This window comes from Lingula anatina, chromosome 1 (assembly GCF_051362555.1).
Source record: "Lingula anatina isolate TDL-2025a chromosome 1, LinAna3.0, whole genome shotgun sequence".
Taxonomy (NCBI): Eukaryota; Metazoa; Brachiopoda; class Lingulata; order Lingulida; family Lingulidae; genus Lingula; species Lingula anatina.
This window is the reverse complement of record NC_141767.1, coordinates 54,772,355-54,792,774: the sequence shown is the minus strand read 5'-3', so window position 1 is coordinate 54,792,774 and position 20,420 is coordinate 54,772,355. Positions and strand designations below refer to the sequence as shown.

Below are 20,420 nucleotides of genomic sequence, written 5' to 3'. Positions count from 1 at the left end.
GTATGCATCTTTAAGCCAAACGAACGGTTACCAGTGCACCTTGTACATGTACAGTATTACCATAACATCAAAAAGCCAAACAGCAAAAGTTTCACAAACGAACTCTGTAATGTTCTAATAGATAAGTGGCAGTAGTGGCGCTTCACTTTCTTTCCGGTTCCAATATATACATCCGATCTTCTTTCACTTTCTACAAAAATGTATCATTTCCTTTTTCATTTAGAGGCCTAGTTTCGAAGGCACAGTGGCCCTAGGAGTTAGACCCCATTCCCACATCCGGATGGATCGATCTAAATCGATCTAATTAAATCTTTGGGAATGCACTCCGATGTAATAGGCCCTATTTAACTTCCTTGAGTGGTCATACTATGGTTCAGAGCTGTCGTTTTGAAGGTTTATTTTTTATCAAATTTGAATGGAGCCGAATGTTTTTTTTTATTTTATTTTTTCTTTTTAAGTCGAACTTTAATTTAAGATAAAAGAAGGCTGTTATATTTTCAAAACGGTCGTTTACTTCATATTGTGGACATTACTTTAAAAGAAAAAAATATCTGATCTATATGTTATGATTTTCACCTTTCTTTTAAAGCACAAATATGAAATTACCTTAATTTGCAATGAAATGTTCATCCGTCATGTTATTGGAAAAGCAGAGAATAATTGAAGTATGACGGAACGTACGCGTCAAGAATTCTATATGTAGAAGTAACAAAAAGTAAAGGCATGCATCTCACTTCATTAATATTCGTGTTTTTCTACTGCTTTTGATGTTAACTAACTTCTTAGTCGGCGTATTTATTATGCGCAGTGGAAGGCAAAACAAGAGTCAACATGGACTGGAGGGAGGTAGATAATTTCAGACCAGTAGTTCTTCGGACCAATGAGAATTTGACATAATAATAACTGTAATAACTTTTCAGAACTATTAACCCATTACAGTGACGTCATATTTGCTCCGTAACACTCGTCCAGCGGCCATTCTGGAGGGAAAGAACGACGGGGAATAGTAGCGTAAATATAGGTGAACCAAATAAAATGAAATAATCTTCATATCGTGATCAAGTACACCAAAAGGAAAATAGTATATACATGTGAAAACTTCAGCTGATCAGCGTGATCGACCCATATAAACTCAAGACAGTCCTGACCTGCCCCTGTATCCCAACATCGTGGAATGTTGTCAGAAGCTAGTTCAGTTATCTTGTACTTCATTTTTCTTGTTCATTGGGTAATAACAGTTATAGTTTTAGAGAGTTTACTGTGTAATCATAAGTTCAACCTTTCATAGAAGCAACTTTTTACATAAAGGATAGATATAAGGAGAAATTTGAGCTGACTATCGGGATCAACCCTTACGGACTCAAAGAAGACAGTATGCAGGGTTGTGACAAGAAATATTGCTGTCAGATATGATTTAACTGTACATCATGAAGCTGTCAGAAATTATTTCAGCATTCTTGTGCCTCATTTTGGTTCATTAGGAAGTATTTGTAACATGACTGTTGTTTGAGAGTTCAATATTTTACCATGAATTCAACCATTCACAGTAGCAACATTGTTAGCATTTTATTATTAGTCCAAACCTTCACAGAAGCAATGTAATTTTCAAACTTATGACATTCAATGTAACATAACAACAAGTCAGTTCATGAATTGATCTTTATTTGATTGAAAATATAGGAAAATGCACATTTTGTATGGATAAAAGTAAACATAAAATGCAAAACGTTGCACAATTCAATGACAAATTATCAGGGTCCCTTTCCTTTTGGTTGATAACACTGACATGAAAAATATTTCCATACTTTTAATGATACAATGCAACATGTACATGAGCATATTAAGTCGAATCAAGCCACCATCATTTGAGGAACCTGTTTAGTATATTTTTAATTGTCTAGAGAAATGCTTGATTGAAGACTCACAATTGATATGTGCTGTGTGGGTATGTAAGGCTTTAGATGGTGTTACTAAGCAGTTTGTAATTTTATTTAGGAGAATTCCACAACTGGTGGGCACAATTTAAAAATGCACAACCTACATGTACAACAGCCATCTGTTTCTGCATATCAGACCATCTGTGGGAGGTGCACCATACAAAATTTTATATTTCTTGCAAACTTTTCCATTTAGCCTTTAAAAATATGAGAAAGAAAAAGTGTTTTCATTTCTTCTTGTGCTTCTGCTCACAATTCTAAATAAATAGAAAACCTGCATGTCCTTGTTGTATGCAAGCTATCAGGATAACAACTTTAAAACAACAAATGAACAATTAAATAAATAAACAAATCCAATTAAATAACTCCTGTCATGCACTGAATTTCACTCTCCTGATGTTCAGATCCTGTCTCCTCAGCTGGTCACAAAGATATAAGAATATTTTTTCGCTGCTTCTACCTTGTGTGCCATCTAGCTGCCTTTTGTACCTGTCACCTTTTTTTTTATTATTATTATTATTTTTTTTTTTTTTTTTTTTGATAACCAAGATTTATTTGCACCCAATCATTCAGTGTGGCTTGGTGGGAAAATGTCAGATCAATTTCCTAAATGTAAATTAACAAAAAAAGGTAACAATAGTTATTTTTATTCATATTGTAACTTGCATCATAATACAGTAGGAAAACACAGAATTCAAATTTTTTCAAATTCATTTCAGTAAGTTCATTCAATTAAATGGTACCTGAGCTAGAATATATACTTACAAAACAGATTTACTCTTAACGCTACACTAAATCTAAAATCAAGCCACTAACTTCCAAATACACATGACACAGGTAATTGATTTAATTGGCCCAGCTGAGCTGTGTACATTGTACTGTAGCCTTGACACTAATTGACAATAATGCTAACCAGGTATTAAAGAGGTAGATGACAGCAGATAAAATCCGAAGCACCATAACTGATAACAAATTACACCCAAGGCAATGAAGTGAGTCTTCATACTGAAAGTCGAAACCTTGCCTGGGTATTTCCACACGTTTTTACGGGGTCCGCCATATAGATAAACGTCCCAATAAAATATTCGTCCCGATAGATACGTCTCTATACATGTACATACACGTCTCAATAGATTTACGTCTCGTTAAATTTACGTTCCGATAGATCCACCAACAGATTTCTATAAACCCACGTATCTTTAGATCCAGGTACCGCTAGATCCATCTATCTGACATCGTAATCAGCTAAAAGGCCGATATCAATTTGTGATACAGGTATGAGGCTGCAAATACCGATCCACTTAGTGATCTGACTTAATTACAACCTGATATTTATTATTTATTCATTTATTTATGTATTTATATATTTATTAGGTGTTCAAACAAGACATACATGTACGTTCGCGTCTACACGTCTATCACACTCTAAAGTTCGGGAAAGCGTCGTAAACATGAAACAGAACACATTTTAAGTGTGCAAATGTTACATTTTGAGAACGCTTTAAACAGTGTTCTGGCGCCAGAACACTGAGCGTTGTGAAATATAGAACACATTTTTATGTTTTTTTTTTTTTTTTTTTTTTTTTGTTTTTTTTTTTTGTTTTTTTGTTTTGTTTAGAACACATTTACATGTAAATTCAGAACACTTTTTACGTGTTCGAATGTTACATTTTGAGAACGCTTTAAACAGTGTTCTGACGCTAAAACAGTAGGCCTAACCGTTGTGAAATATAGAACACATTTTTGTTCTTTTTATGTTCTTTCACTGAGTATTGTGTGAAAACGAGCTAGTAGAATAATATATTGCTGAAAGGATTAATATGTGTAGGCCTGCTGTCGTTTTAAAGAAGTGCATTTTTTGTACTGAATAGTAGGCCTATACCAACCATTTTGAGCAAAAGCATACCTGTAATGGATCTATCGGTATTTGGATCTCAAAATACGTGGATCTATAGGTATGTGGATTTAAAGGACGTGGGTTTATGAGGACGTCGTATCTATAGGAACGCAAATATATAGGACAGCAGTAAAAAATTGGATCTATAGGTATTTAAATCTAAAAAGACGTTTTTTCAGTTTTTCCTTTATGTATCTATCGGTAACGGGAGTATAGGGACGTGTAATATTTTGGGACTAAATTTTATCCGTACGTACCCGTTTTTACAACACACTCTCCACCCAAACTTTTTGGGCACTAGTAACATGCAATGTACGTGCGCTCCAAACTTATACACCTCGGTCTTTAGTTTTCTACTGTGTTTTTTTTTCTTTTATGTTAAAGGCTGCACAGCTGGGTCTTCATTCTTTGCTGTAAAATAAATTAGTTTTATCCTTTACTTGTCCGATGAGTCTTGATTCAAAGCCACTCCTCAGTTTCTCCTCCGTTTACGGTTTTCGTCCCTACACCTTGGATTGTTACCACTGCAGGCAGTCTGTGAACGCTTGTAAAGTTATTTATCTTCTCTCTATCATATACCCTGCAGTAATTCATCATTTTACTCAGTTTAATATCAAAGAAAACACAGAAATTAAATGCTAAATTGTACATGTAGACATGGTCATGCGCAGCAGACGATTCCGGTCTCCCTCCAGTATGGCTGCCGTTCGTTTTGATGACGAGGGCTAAAAGGGGTTAATAGGCTATGAACATTGAATGAAATATCGGAGTAAAGATATATTTTCAACTAAGGATAAAAATTTGGAAAAAATTAATTTAACGAACATTTTTAGTAAAAGACTTTAGGGTTTAGAAACCTTAATTCGGTTTTTGATGTTCATATCAATGAGTAGGCCTACAGATAAGTCTGTTTCGGTAAAGCGAGATGACTACAAAACATATTTAATGTTATTTCTAATTGTATCGTAGAATGAGAGGGGGCGTCTCGATAGTCCGAAGGTTCATTGGTCCGAAAAATGGTAACTTTTTCATCGTTTTTTTTTTAATCAAGGGTTCATTGGTCCGAAGGTTCTATAGCGAACATTCGGACCAATGAACCTTCGGACTATTGCTACGGCCCCGAATGAGAAATAAAACACGCCCTACAGTTCAAATCATCAAGAAGCGCTTTATTGTCACACAAACAAACAGACAAATTAAATACAGTTGTTTAATAAGTAAAAGACTTTTGGGTTTAGAAACCTTAATTCGGTTTTTGATTTTCAGATCAATGAGTAGGTCTACAGATAGGTCTATTTCGGTAAAGCGAGATGACTACGTCTAAATGTGTGCAAAACATATTTAAATAATGTTATTTCTAGCTAATTCTATCGTAGAATGAGAAATAAAACACGTACAGTTCAAATCATCAAGAAGCGCTTTAACCATTAGGGAATTTACACAAACAAACAGACAAATTTACAGTTGTTTTTCAAGTTTTAGCAGAAAATAAAAGAATAGGCCTACATAGGCCTATATACAAATCTGCGAGTAGTTTATGTTCAAAAACTAGAAAATCCTTTTCACAATATCTCACTATCAATTAGCCCCTATTTTTTTATTTATTAGTATCTACTTTCCAAGAAGATTATTGGCAAAAAGAAGAGTCTGTACAAAGCCTTTGATCAGATTAGGCCTCAGGGGCGGATCCCGGATTATTTGAAGGGGGTCCGGTCTCTTTAGGAATGACAGGCCTCGTATTCGGATGCGAAGGCAACCTATGACGTAAATTTGAGTCCCGAAAAATTTGGATATTTTGGAGGGCAAACGGTAGTATTTGGTATGGCTTAGAACCATGATTCAGCTAGACAAAAATTCTAATTTCAAGAGGGGAATATTGGTGTGATTTTTTTTTTCAGAAACCACGCTGGGAAGATTCCGTGCTCTGAATGCTGCACGTCATTGTAGTGTGCCTGTTTTAAAGCGCCGTCTATCGACTAAAATCTTGAAGTGTAGATAGGATTCTGGGATACTACAAAGATGGAAGTGAGAATGCATTGTGTTGCCAAAGCACTCTTTATGTAATGGCAGATAGTACAGACGTAAGTGATTCTGAGTGTCGTGTGACGGTCTTGACTGTGATATAAAGTACTGTTCTTTCGATACAATATTGTAAATTAAAATTTGTGCGTCTTAAGTTTTGACAATTTTTTAGTTTTCAAACAACACTAATCTCTACTCGACAGCAGTGAAAGAACGCAACATAACTAACAAGAAGTGACTGATAACACTATCACTTGTGTGACTGTTAGGATATGGCGTAACAACTAACAATGGTGGTAACGTGATTGAGGTTCATAACATCTTCTTATTCACATCAAGAGATGTGTACTTTCGTTTTATTTTTAATGTGATCATTGTTATAATTATTTTAACTTTTATAGAAAATAACTTAAGTTGTAGTTTCACTAACAGTGTTCAACTTTCGTTTCTAAATTGACAGGAAAATGGCTCACTGCATCAGCATGTTGACCACATGGTTATTTAACCAGTTCATTCATCCCTTTCAATCACCCCTTTCAGTCATCTCGACTTTATATGAGCAAACATACTAGGATATATACAAAAATGATGAATTCCAATAACTTTTTAGTGAGTAGTTATTACCTTACAATATTGGCGGAATTACAGCTTTGGCTTTACAGTATTTGCGGAATTACAGTTCACCAATATACTTTGTGTTGTATGAAAGGTCTAGATATGTTAGGCATAACACAAATTATCTTTAACTGATTTCATCTGTTGCATGTTTTAACCTATTCTTTCTAAAGAATATACTGTGGAGAAATAATAACTATAGTCTGATGCTGATATTTTGTCAGTCTAGGTGAGGCCTAAAGTGTTTCAGAAGAATATTTTGAAAATTAATATTTATGAAAATATGTAAAGAAATATGTTATATGTGGTTTTCATGTGTCAGCTTAGTATAAAATTCTTGAGTTAACACTGCTATTCCTGAGATTTATGTGACTTATGAAGCATGAAAGATGTAGTTGCACATAACTAAAAAAATGGCTAGCATCTAGGCTGTGCTGGGGTGGCATTACAATGAAGTATTGTTTTGTGAATTCAAGGTTACTAGTATCTTTTTAAATATATAATAAACTGTACTACATAAAAAATAACAGTTTATTTTGTAAGGTATGTATTTTGTTTTCTGTACACTTTCAGGTTGGGTTTGACTTGCTGTCAGCAGTCCTCAATGAATCAGGATTGTCTCCTGATATAAGCGAGACCAGTTTGACAACAACCCCCTCTGTTACAGAGCCAGTGCAAACCACAGCAGCTACGACTAGCACAAACACAGTGGACAGTGATTCTGTAGGTTGAGAATCATCTTTGTGTAATCTCTCTCTCTCTCTCTCTCTCTCTCTCTCTCTCTCTCTCTCTCTCTCTCTCTCTCTCTCTCTCTCTCTCTCTCTCTCTCTCTCTCTCTCTCTCTCTCTCTCTCTCTCTCTCTCTCTCTCTCTCTCTCTCTCTCTCTCTCTCTCTCTCTTAGTTTGTTTGGTTTATCAAAACTGAATTTACTTGTGATAAAATTACTCTTCATATTTACAAAAGTAACTATTATTTATTGTTTTGGAAGAATAACTAAAAATGTACATCAGCTTACAGATAGGACTCTTTTTATTTCAGAACACTGGGTTTGGTTTTGGCTTTGGTGATGGAGGGGATGTAGACATATTTACGCAGGCTCTACAGCAGCTCTCAGCAACCAACATCCCATTCAAATCATTAAGTGTAAGTTTCATACTTTTTTATATGTATTTGTGAATTTATACATGAATAAGTGAAGATAAAGCTCTTCTCTTTACTTTAGTCCTTATTATAACTTCAATCACAGAAATCTAGAAAAACACTGGTGACAATTTACTAATGTTTTTAATCATAAGTATGCAATCTGTTTTCTAGGAGTCCATTACAGAAAAAGATAAGGAAGTGCAATCAGAAGAAGTCAGTTCAACTCCGAGCAATGTAAATGAAGTGCAAAAAGAACAAAAAATTCCATCCCTCTCCATAGCACCAACCTTAGCGACATCATCATCTCCACCATCATCTGCAACATCTTCCATACCAGCTTCGAAAAACACTGTGACTGCTGGGGAAGTGAACGTTAGTGCATCATCTGTTGGAATAAAACCAGAAATAAAAACAGAAGTACCATTACAGATTCATCCAGTAAGAGCACCTCCACTTTCTGCTCAAGTCAGCACACCAGTTATATCGAGGACAAACAATACTGCTCTGCAGCAGACATTGACTAATACTTCTCAGATCCAGCCCCCAAAAAAGGTTGTCTACAATCTCTCCACTGTGCAAACAGCACAAGGCCCAAAGCTCACAGCAGTGCCTTCCATACAACCTGGTGCCAGTGGAGAGAAAAAGTTAACTGTAGGTGGCGGTTCAGGTGGAGGACTTACTTTATCAGTAGGCAATAAGGTATTTCACATACCATCACGGAATGCACAGGGTGCTGGAGGTGGTGCACGACCAGTAAAACTACAGACCCCCGATGGAAAGGTGCTACATATTCCATCTACTGGTGTTCAAGCAAAGAGTGTAGCTACAGGAGGGTCATTGTTGAAAATCAGCTCCCCTGCAGTGACTAACTCAGCCTTCACTACCAGTGGAGGAAGACTTGTGCAGTTAAACAACCCAAATACAACTGTGTTACAATCAGCATTATCTGTTAAACCTGTGAATACTATAGGACTGGCTACCACCACATTGGGGAATGCTGGTCAGATTGGTTCTAGTGTGCTGAGCAATTCTGTGTCCAATGGTGGGTCTCTGTTTGTAACTAACAGTGGCAGTGTGTTGAAACAACAACTGACTCACAGAGATGTCTCGAGGTTGTGGGCTAATGATGACATAAGCCTCAAGTCTCTTTCACCAGTTATAGTGAGTATGGATGGAATAGTGGTTGCATGAAATGAATAGTATTAGGTATAAAAAATGAAAGCTAATTTAATACTTTTGTATGCAAAATTACCCTGGTAACTTAGAAATCACCCTTAAAGGTTTATTTGTCTGTCTGAGAATCTGACCATTGCAGAAGCGTTAAGGGTATTTTTAGAATTAAAACACATCCAAACAGAACTGCATACTTTAAAGGAGCACACTTTGTTTTTTCCTAGTCTTACTCTGCACCCTCTAGTCCAGCTCAGCAAGGAGTAGATATTGAGGAGGAAGCAGAACTAGAGGATGAAGAACTGGGTCACGCTGAAACTTACGCAGATTATATGCCTGAAAAATGTAGGCCACAAAGATTTATAATCTACATTTTTTATCAGTGAACTATTAATACATGTAAAATTTAAGCCTAATTAAGTAGCATCTTCAGCATTCAAATGTATTTGTTAATTTTGAATCTTTTCAAGGAAAGAGAGAGACAAAAAAGGATTTTCTTTATTTTGAAGTCAGTGCACTGTTTTGTGGGGCATTAATAAATTAATCCTATCTTTTTTGGGAACTGTGTGTATGATTTTTTCATTATACTCCAGAGTGGATAACTTTTTCCTTTTTTCTTTTTTTTTTTCAGTAAAAATTGGTATCAAGCACCCAGACCCTGTAGTGGAGACCAGTTCACTATCTAGTGTTGAGCCTCCAGATGTAAACTATACTCTGGCTATTCCTGAACATGTGATAGACTATGGAGAGTTGTCTGCTCTACAGCTTGAGGCTGTCACATATGCTTGTCAAAGGCATTCTACATTCCTGCCCAATGGGGAAAGAGCAGGCTTTCTCATAGGTATAGAAATAAGCCTTTTATTCCTTTGTGTTACTTAGAAAAGAATTTTGTGTCATAATTGCTGATTGAAAAGTATTAATCTGAAAGACAAGTGTAAAGCCATAATAACCATTGAAACTGCATTGACTTTTCTATCAGCTTGACAAAGTGATCCTTTTAACTGTAGGTGATGGAGCTGGAGTGGGGAAAGGCAGAACTATAGCAGGAATTATTAACGAAAATTACATTCGTGGGAGAAAGAGAGCAATATGGTAAACTACATACCCTTGAACAATGTACAAAATAAAGGCTGTTTTTTACATTACAGTACTGTGTAGTTTTTGATAAATTAATTTACTTATTATTATAATTGTTATTATTTGTTTTTGTATTTCGAGATTAAAAGATTAAATTGAATATTCTAGTAAGTGCTGAATCACTAAATGCATTTACCATGAATAACTGTTGCTGTTGGAAGCCAGTATTTTAAAAACACAAAACCATTGATAAATATCACACTATTTGCACCAGGTTGAGTGTGTCTAATGATTTACGAGTGGATGCTGAAAGAGATTTGAGAGACATCGGAGCATCAAAGATAGATGTTGTAGCATTGAACAAGGTAATTTGTTGATTTGTTACATTTTTGAATAATATTTTAAGATCACTCTTGAATTTTTATATCATCAATATATACAAAAATGTACAAATTTTAGGTGCCATTTTGAACTTCATATATCTGCCACTTTCAGTTCAAATATGCCAAACTAACCTCCAGTGAAAATTCCAAGTTTAAGAAAGGTGTGATATTTGCCACCTACTCCTCTTTGATTGGTGAGAGCCAGTCTGAAGGCAAGTACAACACGAGGATGAAACAGCTTCTGCACTGGTGTGGACTGGACTTTGATGGGGTGGTGAGTAAGACCAATCACTGCACTCATGCTTACATGTACTCATTTTGGCAAAGAGCATAGAAAATTATTTCCACTTTGTTATGAAAGAATGATTATTATAGTGACATGCTGAAAAGTTTTCAAACAGCAAGACATTCAGACTCACAATTATGAAGTATTTGCTCAAAATAAGGAATTTTTTCTGGACTGACTGGCAGTCTTAAAATTGTTGCAGATCACTTGAATCAACTGAAGGCAACTTTTTATTGGTCTTTGAAAATTAAATCAGTCATGGTTAGTAGGTCTGACACTCAAAGCGTGTTTGTTATACCAAAAGTAACATTTCTTGTTTGTTGATGTACTGTGCTAAATGTACAGACATTTTTATAAATTCCATTCAAGTTTTGTTCTACAAACTAGTTTCAGTAGATTTTTCAGAATGAACATCAAATAATAAATTGAAGATAAATCTCATTCAGACATTTTTATATATTAGATTGTCTTTGATGAATGTCACAAAGCCAAGAATTTAGTCCCAGTGGGCTCCTCCAAGCCTACCAAGACAGGCATGGCTGTCCTGGAACTCCAGAATAGGCTTCCCAAAGCAAGAGTTGTCTATGCTAGTGCCACAGGTAAAAATCTGCTTAAAAACACTGGTTTTGTTCACTATGAATACTGAGATGTTTCTTTCACTGATCTTGTAAGAACTCAAATAAGCTGTTAGAAATTTAAAAAGTGTCTCTTGTTTCAGTGAGTTATGATGATTTTGTTTTATTTAAAAAGGTTTATCTCCTTGGAAATTGAAATTAATTAGAAAAAAAGTCGTTCAAGTTGATATTTTGCCTGCAATCTGATAAATGTTTTGGCGCAGTTGCTTAAAAGAATGAAATTTCTAGGTGCCTCTGAACCCAAAAACATGGCCTACATGACCAGGCTGGGACTGTGGGGAAAAGGGACTCCATTCAGAGAGTTCAACGACTTCATCCTAGCAGTGGAGAAAAGGTGATTTCATCCTCCTTACTGTATAATTCTGGTAGTGTGCTAACTTTTGTGAATTATTGATCCAAAGTTGTGAATATGAAATATAAACCACCTACCAAAGGTAGATTAGTGTAGAATTTTAATAAATCAAGTAGAAGCAGTGAAAATGTGTTCCTATTTTTTCATCACTTTCACAAATTTGATTTATTCTTCCAAAAACATTTTGTACACATTTTGTGGTTGAAAGACCATATGATACCTGTGTATGAAGGAGATAAAAAGCAAATGATAGCATTGACATGTTTAATGATGATGTTATTTCCTTTTAATAGGGGAGTTGGTGCTATGGAATTGGTCGCCATGGATATGAAACTGAGAGGGATGTACATTGCCAGGCAGCTGAGTTTTCATGGGGTCTCATTCAGAGTAGAAGAGGTGCCCATAGAAAAGGGTTTTGTCAGGATGTACAATGAAGCAGTCAAGTTGGTAAGTAGGGGAGCATGGAGGATTGTTGAATTGATGTAAACATCAACATTTTTGTAACTTTTAATACATGCAGTACATCTAATTTCTAATAAAATGTTGGGTGTAGAATTTCTCTTTTGGTATTGTAAGTAACTAAGTTTCTGTGACAGGCCCAAAATATGTTGGAGATGCATTTTATTCATTGAATTTGCATAAATTATCAAAAATACCAGGGACTGGTAGCCAGTGTGTGTGAGCAATATGTTATTGTTTCAGTGGCAGTTAGGAAGAGACAGGTTCCAGCAGGCAGCAGACCTGATGCAGGCAGAGAGACAGATGAGGAAGAGCATGTGGGGACAGTTCTGGTCTGCTCACCAGAGGTTCTTCAAGTACCTGTGTATCTCATCCAAAGTCAAATTTGCTGTGAAGCTGGCAAGAGAGGCAGTGAAAAATGGAAGGGTGAGAGGGCACTACAGTATTATTAGCCATTACAATTGATCCATTTACTTTAAATACTTGTAACAAAGTAGCTTTGAACTGTAGTAGAAGTTGCCTGTTGTTTTACTGTTTCTGTCCTTTGAGGGAAGATAAGTACTTTAAACAAAAAGTATTACTTTTAAAAAATTAAGTCATAATCATATACTTGAAGTAAGTGACTTTGATCATTCAATTTCCTTTGTTTTGATACTAGAAGTGCTCAATCACCCATCCCCACACTGATCATTTTGGGCTTTAAATTGATTGATGTCAGTACCACTATTTCTTATTACATTTCTATTTTAGTGTGTTGTAATAGGCCTACAGTCAACTGGTGAGGCAAGGACTTTGGAGGCTTTAGATGAGAGCGGAGGAGAATTGACTGATTTTGTCTCCACAGCGAAGTAAGCAAGCCTTCATGTATCATTAAGACATTTAATTGTGTTATAATGTAAGACTGCTTTTGTTGATATGGTTAGGATTATTACAAAAATATTGTTGAATTCTAAATGCTATCTTTCATGAAATGTAAGTATGAACATTTTTGAATTGCACATGCTCTCCCAAGTGGTGAAATGGAAGCATATTGAGAAAAGGGTTTTCATTTTTTTATGTCTAGCATGGTGTCAACCTTTTTATTCATTAGGGGTGTGTTCCAGACACTTGTAGACAAACATTTTCCTGCACCTAACAGAAGGAAAGCTATGGACCTGTTTGGACTGGGAGACTCTAGAAGTCTGATCTTTGATGACAGCCCTGTCCCTAGCCCAGGAAGCAGGGCTGGGGGAACCAAGAGGAAAAGAGAAGGTATGAAAGTACTGTACTACTAAGTTCTGTGAAATTCATTAGAAATTAAGCATTACAAGATCTTTTATTTTTTCCAGCGTGTTGGGAAAATACCATACAAACTTGTAAAATAGAATGTATTACCAAATTTTACACGCCTCTCTCTCTCTCCTTTCAGACCCTTTTGACCTACAAAGTTTCAAGAAACAAAAGTCGGACAGTTCATCAAGCAATGAATCTTCATCCTCTGAAAGTGAAGCAGAATCATCTCACTCTGATTATGATTCAGATGAAGATGATTTTAACCCATTTGCTAACTCAGACAGTGATGAAGGCGAGTAATAAATATAATATAACTTGGAGAAGGTTTTAAGTTGAAGCTGATTTGAAAAAAAAAAAATGCTTGTTGACATCTTTAAGCCAGTTCTCCATTAAATGGTTCGGACTAAATTTAAATATGGAAATATCGAGTACTATCTTTGTGAAGGCAATTGGAATATTTTTTTCTTTGCTGTCATTCAGTAACTTCTTTGATTATTATACTCAATTATAATAGATCCCTGGCTAAAGAAGACAAAGAACAAGAAAGCAAAAAACATAAAAAAGAAGAAGAAGAAGAAAAAGAAGAAGAAGAAGAAACAGAAGAACTCAAAGGATGAAGAGTTTGACAGAGCACTTGAAGCTGCCGGCTTGAAGTCGTTTAATAATAGCTTGCTCACCAGAAATGATTCCAGTTCAAACCTTAGCTCAATGAGTAAGTTTTTAGGTACATGTATTGTAAGTTTTGGTTATGTTTACTTTAGGTTTTGATGTAGGAGTTTTCATTTGTGCTCATTATTTATATACATTTTTTTATGTTAATTTTTTTTAAGTTGTGATTTTAGTATGCTGAGTAGCTGTTTTTATTTGTTTTGTGAAAAATAGATTTTGGCTGTCTTGATATTTGTAAACTTGTGAGTACCTCACATTAAGTCTTACCTGAGTTTTTATTTTAATTGAATCACCAAATTAAGTGATATCATTGCTTCCCAGGCCGTACCACCAGCAGTGCATTTCTCCCTGGCATGGATTCTGTAGAGAAGGCTCAAGCACTAAAGCAGGAACTTCTCGATATGTTGGAGGAAATAGGGGATAAACTGCCTCCTAATACTCTGGATGAGTTGATTGACTCCCTGGGAGGACCTGAATATGTGGCAGAGGTGTGAGAAGTACCAACCAATTTATTTATGAATAACTGCTATTAATTTGCAGTTATTATGTTGGATTTGAAAGACCTAGAATTTTTAGGAATTTTTAGCCAAAAATTTGTTTTACAGCTGAAAAGAGTTTAGACTGAATCCAGAAATAGTAATGAAAGGGGTTATTACTAGTGTTGATTTTATTGAAATTATATTTTGTATGGTTTGTAGGAAGAGGATAGGTTTGTGAAATAAATTAATGGAGTAGAATTGAAAACTTTAAAATGGCTGACCTTGATAATGTTTTGTAAAATATTCTTGGATGTTATTTTAGATGACTGGTAGGAAAGGTCGTGTTGTGAGCAATGAAGATGGAGGGGTGGTATATGAATCTCGCAGTGAGATGGATGTCCCACTTGAGGTCCTCAATCTCACAGAAAAACAGAGATTTATGGATGGGGAAAAGGTAATTTTACTTAAACTTAATGAGAATTGTTAAATCTCTTAAGTTTTATATCAGAAAATTAGTTATAGAATAAGGTACTTTCATAAATGTGGTAACACAGTTACCAGTCTTGTACGTGCTTTAAAAAAAAAATGGTATACCTTAAAATGCTCAATAAACTTTTATCTCATAGTTTGATAAAACTCACTACATGTATCTCAAAAAAGTACACACATCACTTTTAAATTTCAGAATGTTGCAATCATATCTGAAGCTGCCAGCTCTGGTATTTCCCTCCAAGCTGACAGGAGAGCACTGAACCAAAGACGCCGTGTTCACATCACACTTGAGCTGCCTTGGAGTGCAGACAGGGCAATTCAACAGTTTGGTTAGTAGGATTTATCCTGACTTGCGGGGTGAAAAAGCAGATAATTGATATTGCTATTACTGGAGATAAAACAAGAAATCAACAAGTCATGTTTGGCAATTCAGAATATTTAATGATTGTATTGAACTAGATGTACAAACTATTTCCAAGTATGTGTCCTTAAATGGAAAACTAAAGGTTTGATAGAAATCATTGTTCATGTTCTTTATATTTAAGATATATCATTTAGATCCAGATCCCCAGTGTACATATATGGAGATTGATAAATTTGCAGTGATTTGTATAATTTGTAGCAAAACAACTCCATTCTTTGGTCTAATAAAAACATAAAATAATTCTAAAATCTTATATCTAGGGCGTACCCACAGGTCTAACCAAGTGAGTGCCCCAGAGTATGTGTTCTTGATCTCAGATTTAGCAGGAGAAAGGAGATTTGCTTCAACTGTTGCCAAAAGATTAGAAAGCTTGGTAAGAATATAACATAGAGTGTAAAAAAATTTGAAATTGTAGATTTTTATTTAAATGCATACATAAGCCTCACAAGAATATTCTCAGTGCCACCAAATACTGACAAATGTATACTTGTCTATTTTCATCAGTCTTGAGATGATGTTCTAACATGTTAGACTTATGAATCCTGATTTTACACTGATGACACTGATCGAGACAAACACTTTAAAGGGTGTTGGTATCATTAGTTTAACCATCTGCCTGTATTTCTGCAACTATTATATTAATTTACAGGGAGCTCTAACCCATGGAGACAGAAGAGCAACAGAAACTAGAGATCTCAGTAGATTCAATATAGAAAATAAGGTGAGTTGGTTTGCAGATAAAAAAAAGACCTTGGAACTGATTGTTGCTTTGTTTTCACCTGCATCACAGGTCGTAGATTTAAATTTCTGACATTTCGTAAATGGGCACTATTTCTGCTACAAGTTCTATTATGTCTGGACACGCGGCTTGTTGACATTCTGTTAACATGAAATGGAAGATGAAATTAAATACCACTGGAAATTTATAGATTTCTTAAATTTGTTGGCAATTGTTGAAAACACATTTGCATCATACATGAAAAATGAAATTATTATTATAATTATATTAGACAGAAAAACCAAGAAAGTGTCCTTATGAAACTGGGAATTAAAATAGAAAATGTATGATCTATGTCTCAATGATGTTTTTTTTTTATTTTTTTTTTTAAGCAATAAAGCTCGATGAGCTGTGGCCACAAATGACGAGAGTGTTGACCCATTTTGCAATTTTTTATGCATTTATTTGATTGTTTCAGTATGGGCGTACTGCCTTAGAGAGTGTGATGAAATCTGTGATGGATATGGAAAGTCCTTTGGTCCCCCCACCAGCTGACTATCAGGGCAACTTCTTTGCAGGTAAGTTTATTACACCAAGAGCTTCCTTTATGATTTATTGCAAGTATTGGGCTTATATTTAGCCTAAAAAATGGTCTTATGAAAGTCATGAATGAAATGAAATGCAAAATTAACCTGGTACATTTCTACATTATTTTATGTAAAGAAATATATTCATGACCATTGTTGGTGTGTTTTAATCTGGCTATGTATTTGTAAAATATTAGATATACAGAGGTAAATTTCATGACATAAAATGTGAAATGAGAAGAACTAGAGATATGGAAATGCACACATATTTTGAAGAAATATATGTAACTACATATTGATTCTGTTCTATTAGATGTACAGAAGGCTTTGGTGGGTGTTGGCTTGGTGACAAGTGATGAAAGGTTTGGTTTGCCAACACTTGAAAAAGGTAACTAAAAAGTTGTTGTTGATTAATCTATTTTTATATGAGGTAATTAACTATGCTGGTATGACAAAAAGAGCATTGCTTTATTTTTAATGAGACATTTAATTTGTTTTCATTTTCCTGCAGCATGTGTTTTAAAGTTTCCTTTCATACTTAATACTTTATCAATTTTTTCATTTATAGATTATAATAATATCAGCAAATTCCTGAACCGCATACTGGGAATAGATGTAGACCTTCAAAACAGATTGTTCAAATATTTCATGGACACACTGACTGCTATAATTCTTCAAGCCAAGAGGAATGGTCGCTGGGATTTGGGGATCTTAGGTAGTGATTTTCACAAATATTTTGCAATATATATATATATACCATTTTTAGATTGATTAAAATTCTGTTATTATATTACAAATTTCTAGGCTATGTTTCAAAAATTTTCTTAGATATGCACAACAATTTGTTTCAAGCTTATGATATTTTCTTTTTAAGATCTTGGATCTGGAGGTGAAAATGTAAAGGTAATAGAAACTAAGACTTTTACCAGTCAGTACTCAACAGGCACAGCCAGGACTGAGCTTTACACAGTAAGTAGCATGGCCAGTATTGCTCTCTAGAAAAGAGTTTTCCATCTCCCTAGTTAAAAAAAATAGTTTCATATAAACAAAAAAAAGTTATTGTAAAATTATTATATGGCAAGTTTAATTTCTAAAAAAAGTCTTCAGCTGCTTTTTGTTGTTACTCAATTTGTGTACTTAAGATGAACATTCCAACCAATACCTAAATCTTTTAAATTTCTCTGTCAGGTAAGCGTAGAACGTGGTATGACCTGGGACAAAGCACTGGACATATGGAGAGACCATGTAGGCAAAGAGGATGGATTTTATGTCTTAAGAAATGTAAGCTTAATAAACTAAACATTTTAGATTTGTTCATATGATTAACTGTTTTTACACTACTTGGCAGCTTAAGATATATCATTTTTCACATTTGTATGTAAGATTGCATTTGTTGTACAGACAAAAATAAAATATGTTGAATAAACTGGTAGCTAGGATACCAGTAGAGTTTAGATGTTAAGTGGCATAATTATGTTTATATATACCACTGTTTTCCAGCAAACCTTTGGGAAGCCCACAGCTGTTCTGGCAGTTAGTATGACTGGCAAAAAGAAAGACAAGAAGATGTTTACCATATACCGACCAAACATTGGTTTGCAAGTCAGAAATGAATCCATAGAGGATATCAAGAAGAGGCACAAAAGGGTAAAATTTTAAAAACAAAACTTAATACATTTGTTGACAAGGATATTATGAAAGGTTATGATAGTTAGATTGTATTTAACATGGAACTGAGATTATCGATTCAAGCAATTAATTTATGGGGGTAGTTGTTTTCAGCACAATGTCTGTGTCATCTAGGTTACCCCGGATGAAGCTCAGGCCTATTGGTTGGATCAGTACCAAGCATCAGGGACAACCTGCAGTCATGCATACTGGTAAGCTTCACCTTTATGGTCATTAGAGTTGACAAATAAGAATATGTTCTTTCTTCAGTGTTGACAATTAAAATATTTAGCTTCCACTTTTTAATGAAGAATCACTGAAAGAATATTATCACAACTTCTTTCATATTTGATTTGATTATGGTATAGTTTTGAAGTCGGTTTCATGTTGATTTAATAAAAAGATGTTTAGTCTAAGACTGTTTGGAAATTAAACTTAAGATAATTCCATTTCTAGGGAGCAGTTCTCAAACTATATTCCATTTAAGCATAACTGTAATATATGTGCATGTTCTTAAATTTTATTTCTAAATATATTTTTCTATAATTAAGGAAAGGGAGTTGCAAGAGAGTAAGCCTGGGACTGCCCTGTGAGATAGGTCTGCGAACAAGGACATACCATGTCCTGGGGGGCTCTGTACTCAGTGTCTGGGGGAAGGTGGAAAGTGTCTTGACTTCCATGCCAGGAGGTAACCATTCCAGGATGCAGATTATAAGACTACGTACAGATGAGGGGAAGAGAATTGTTGGTAGGTGTACAAGTATCTAACACGTAACAAGTTAATGAAGGCAGGTTCATGTGAAACTAGTTAGTGCAGATCTGCCCTATAAAGAATTACTAAATGTTGATTAGTGGGTCTTTGAAAGGATTTTACGCATTTGTTGCTTCAGCATTGACATTTGGATTTTTGTACATATTTTGTTTACACCTCACTTCTTAATTCCAGGGACCCTGATACCAGACAACTGTGTGAACCCGCTGTGCAATGTGCTGTCAATGGAAAGCCAGGCTGCAGCCAATTCCTTACACGGTGATAATACCTACAAGAACATACCAGGACCCATAGCTTCAATGAGCAGTGTGCCTCAAGCTGCAAGTCTCCATGTCAGTAAATCCCAGCCATCTCTCCTACACATGCCTATGATTGTGTAAACTTATCAATCTGCTCAATTTGTTAGGTATAGGGATTCTAACCGGAGAGAATTGTTACATGTTATAAATTTCAGTTACTGTTTTTCAACATTTAATGGTTGATTTTTTTTTTCTCAATGGTTTTCAACAACAGTTTACCATTTCCATTCAAGATCATACATTGAGAAAGGTGTTTGACGAGATAATTTCATTCATTTTCTACATTCAGGTGTAACAAAGTTGACAGGTTCACTTTGTGAATGTCTTCATTCCAGTATAATTCTATTTGATCAGTTTTAATCCATATGCATGCTAATGTTTCATCTGGTGGACATGTGGAATCATTTATTAGATTCAGACTGGAAGTTTGAATCATTTATGAATGTTCATAGTATCTCAACTTTTGTCGCTCATTGTAGAGTCAATTTTGTTCATATAACAAATTACAAATGTCTTCATAACTGGTGCTTATAAAAAAGAAAGAATTTTAATGTTGAAAGTGCAATCTACCCAAGAACATGATGTGAATTCTTTGATAAGCGTAAATATAGTTTAAAACTTCCATTATATACTAATGATAGCAACCAGAAGGATTTTGTGTGCTTACCTTAAATATCTGGTATATAAAATTTCAAAACAATCAATTTCATGAAAACATTAGAAGAAACCTCTATGTATTGTTATTATGTGTAACAATGGACAAGTATCATGCTACACTTAAATAAAAATTACTTGAAATGAAAAATGAAATGAAGAAAATTTTGGTGGGAATAATGGATGGTCTTAGAAAGAACTATCTCAGTAGTCAAAATGTGGGAAGGCCAATCTGCGTAGTAGGGTTATCTGCACATGGATTTGTTGATGTGACAGTTAGGTGGGAGTGCAACTAGTGACAACATGGAAGGTTTCTGAATACATGCTATCTGTATGCAGTCTTCATTTACACTAAATTGTTACCACACACACATATATATTGATAAAATAAAAGGTTTGATACTAATGAT

General features: G+C 34.8%; 1 protein-coding gene across 1 annotated transcript; it reads left to right on the top strand.

Moving 5' to 3' along the window:
- Window positions 1-5,779: 5,779 nt before the first annotated feature.
- Window positions 5,780-20,419, top strand: LOC106160829 (protein strawberry notch homolog 1). The gene is made up of 31 exons (XM_086998942.1): window positions 5,780-5,915; window positions 7,045-7,194; window positions 7,510-7,614; window positions 7,786-8,775; window positions 9,012-9,129; window positions 9,416-9,625; window positions 9,792-9,876; window positions 10,136-10,226; window positions 10,357-10,518; window positions 10,994-11,129; window positions 11,394-11,499; window positions 11,811-11,964; window positions 12,220-12,402; window positions 12,727-12,824; window positions 13,067-13,227; window positions 13,385-13,540; window positions 13,763-13,960; window positions 14,239-14,405; window positions 14,719-14,850; window positions 15,082-15,217; window positions 15,573-15,685; window positions 15,962-16,033; window positions 16,509-16,608; window positions 16,931-17,005; window positions 17,186-17,332; window positions 17,492-17,586; window positions 17,806-17,898; window positions 18,118-18,264; window positions 18,421-18,497; window positions 18,837-19,033; window positions 19,232-20,419. Exons 1-31 carry the CDS (start codon window positions 5,898-5,900, stop codon window positions 19,435-19,437), a joined length of 4,878 nt encoding a protein of 1,625 aa, XP_086855068.1. The 5' UTR covers window positions 5,780-5,897; the 3' UTR covers window positions 19,438-20,419.
- Window position 20,420: the final 1 nt, after the last annotated feature.

Coding starts and splice junctions, on each gene's coding strand:
- LOC106160829 (XM_086998942.1), top strand. Junction 8,776..9,011: donor AGTCTCTTTCACCAGTTATA/GTGAGTATGGAT, acceptor GTTTTTTCCTAG/TCTTACTCTGCACCCTCTAG. Junction 9,626..9,791: donor AAGAGCAGGCTTTCTCATAG/GTATAGAAATAA, acceptor TTTTAACTGTAG/GTGATGGAGCTGGAGTGGGG.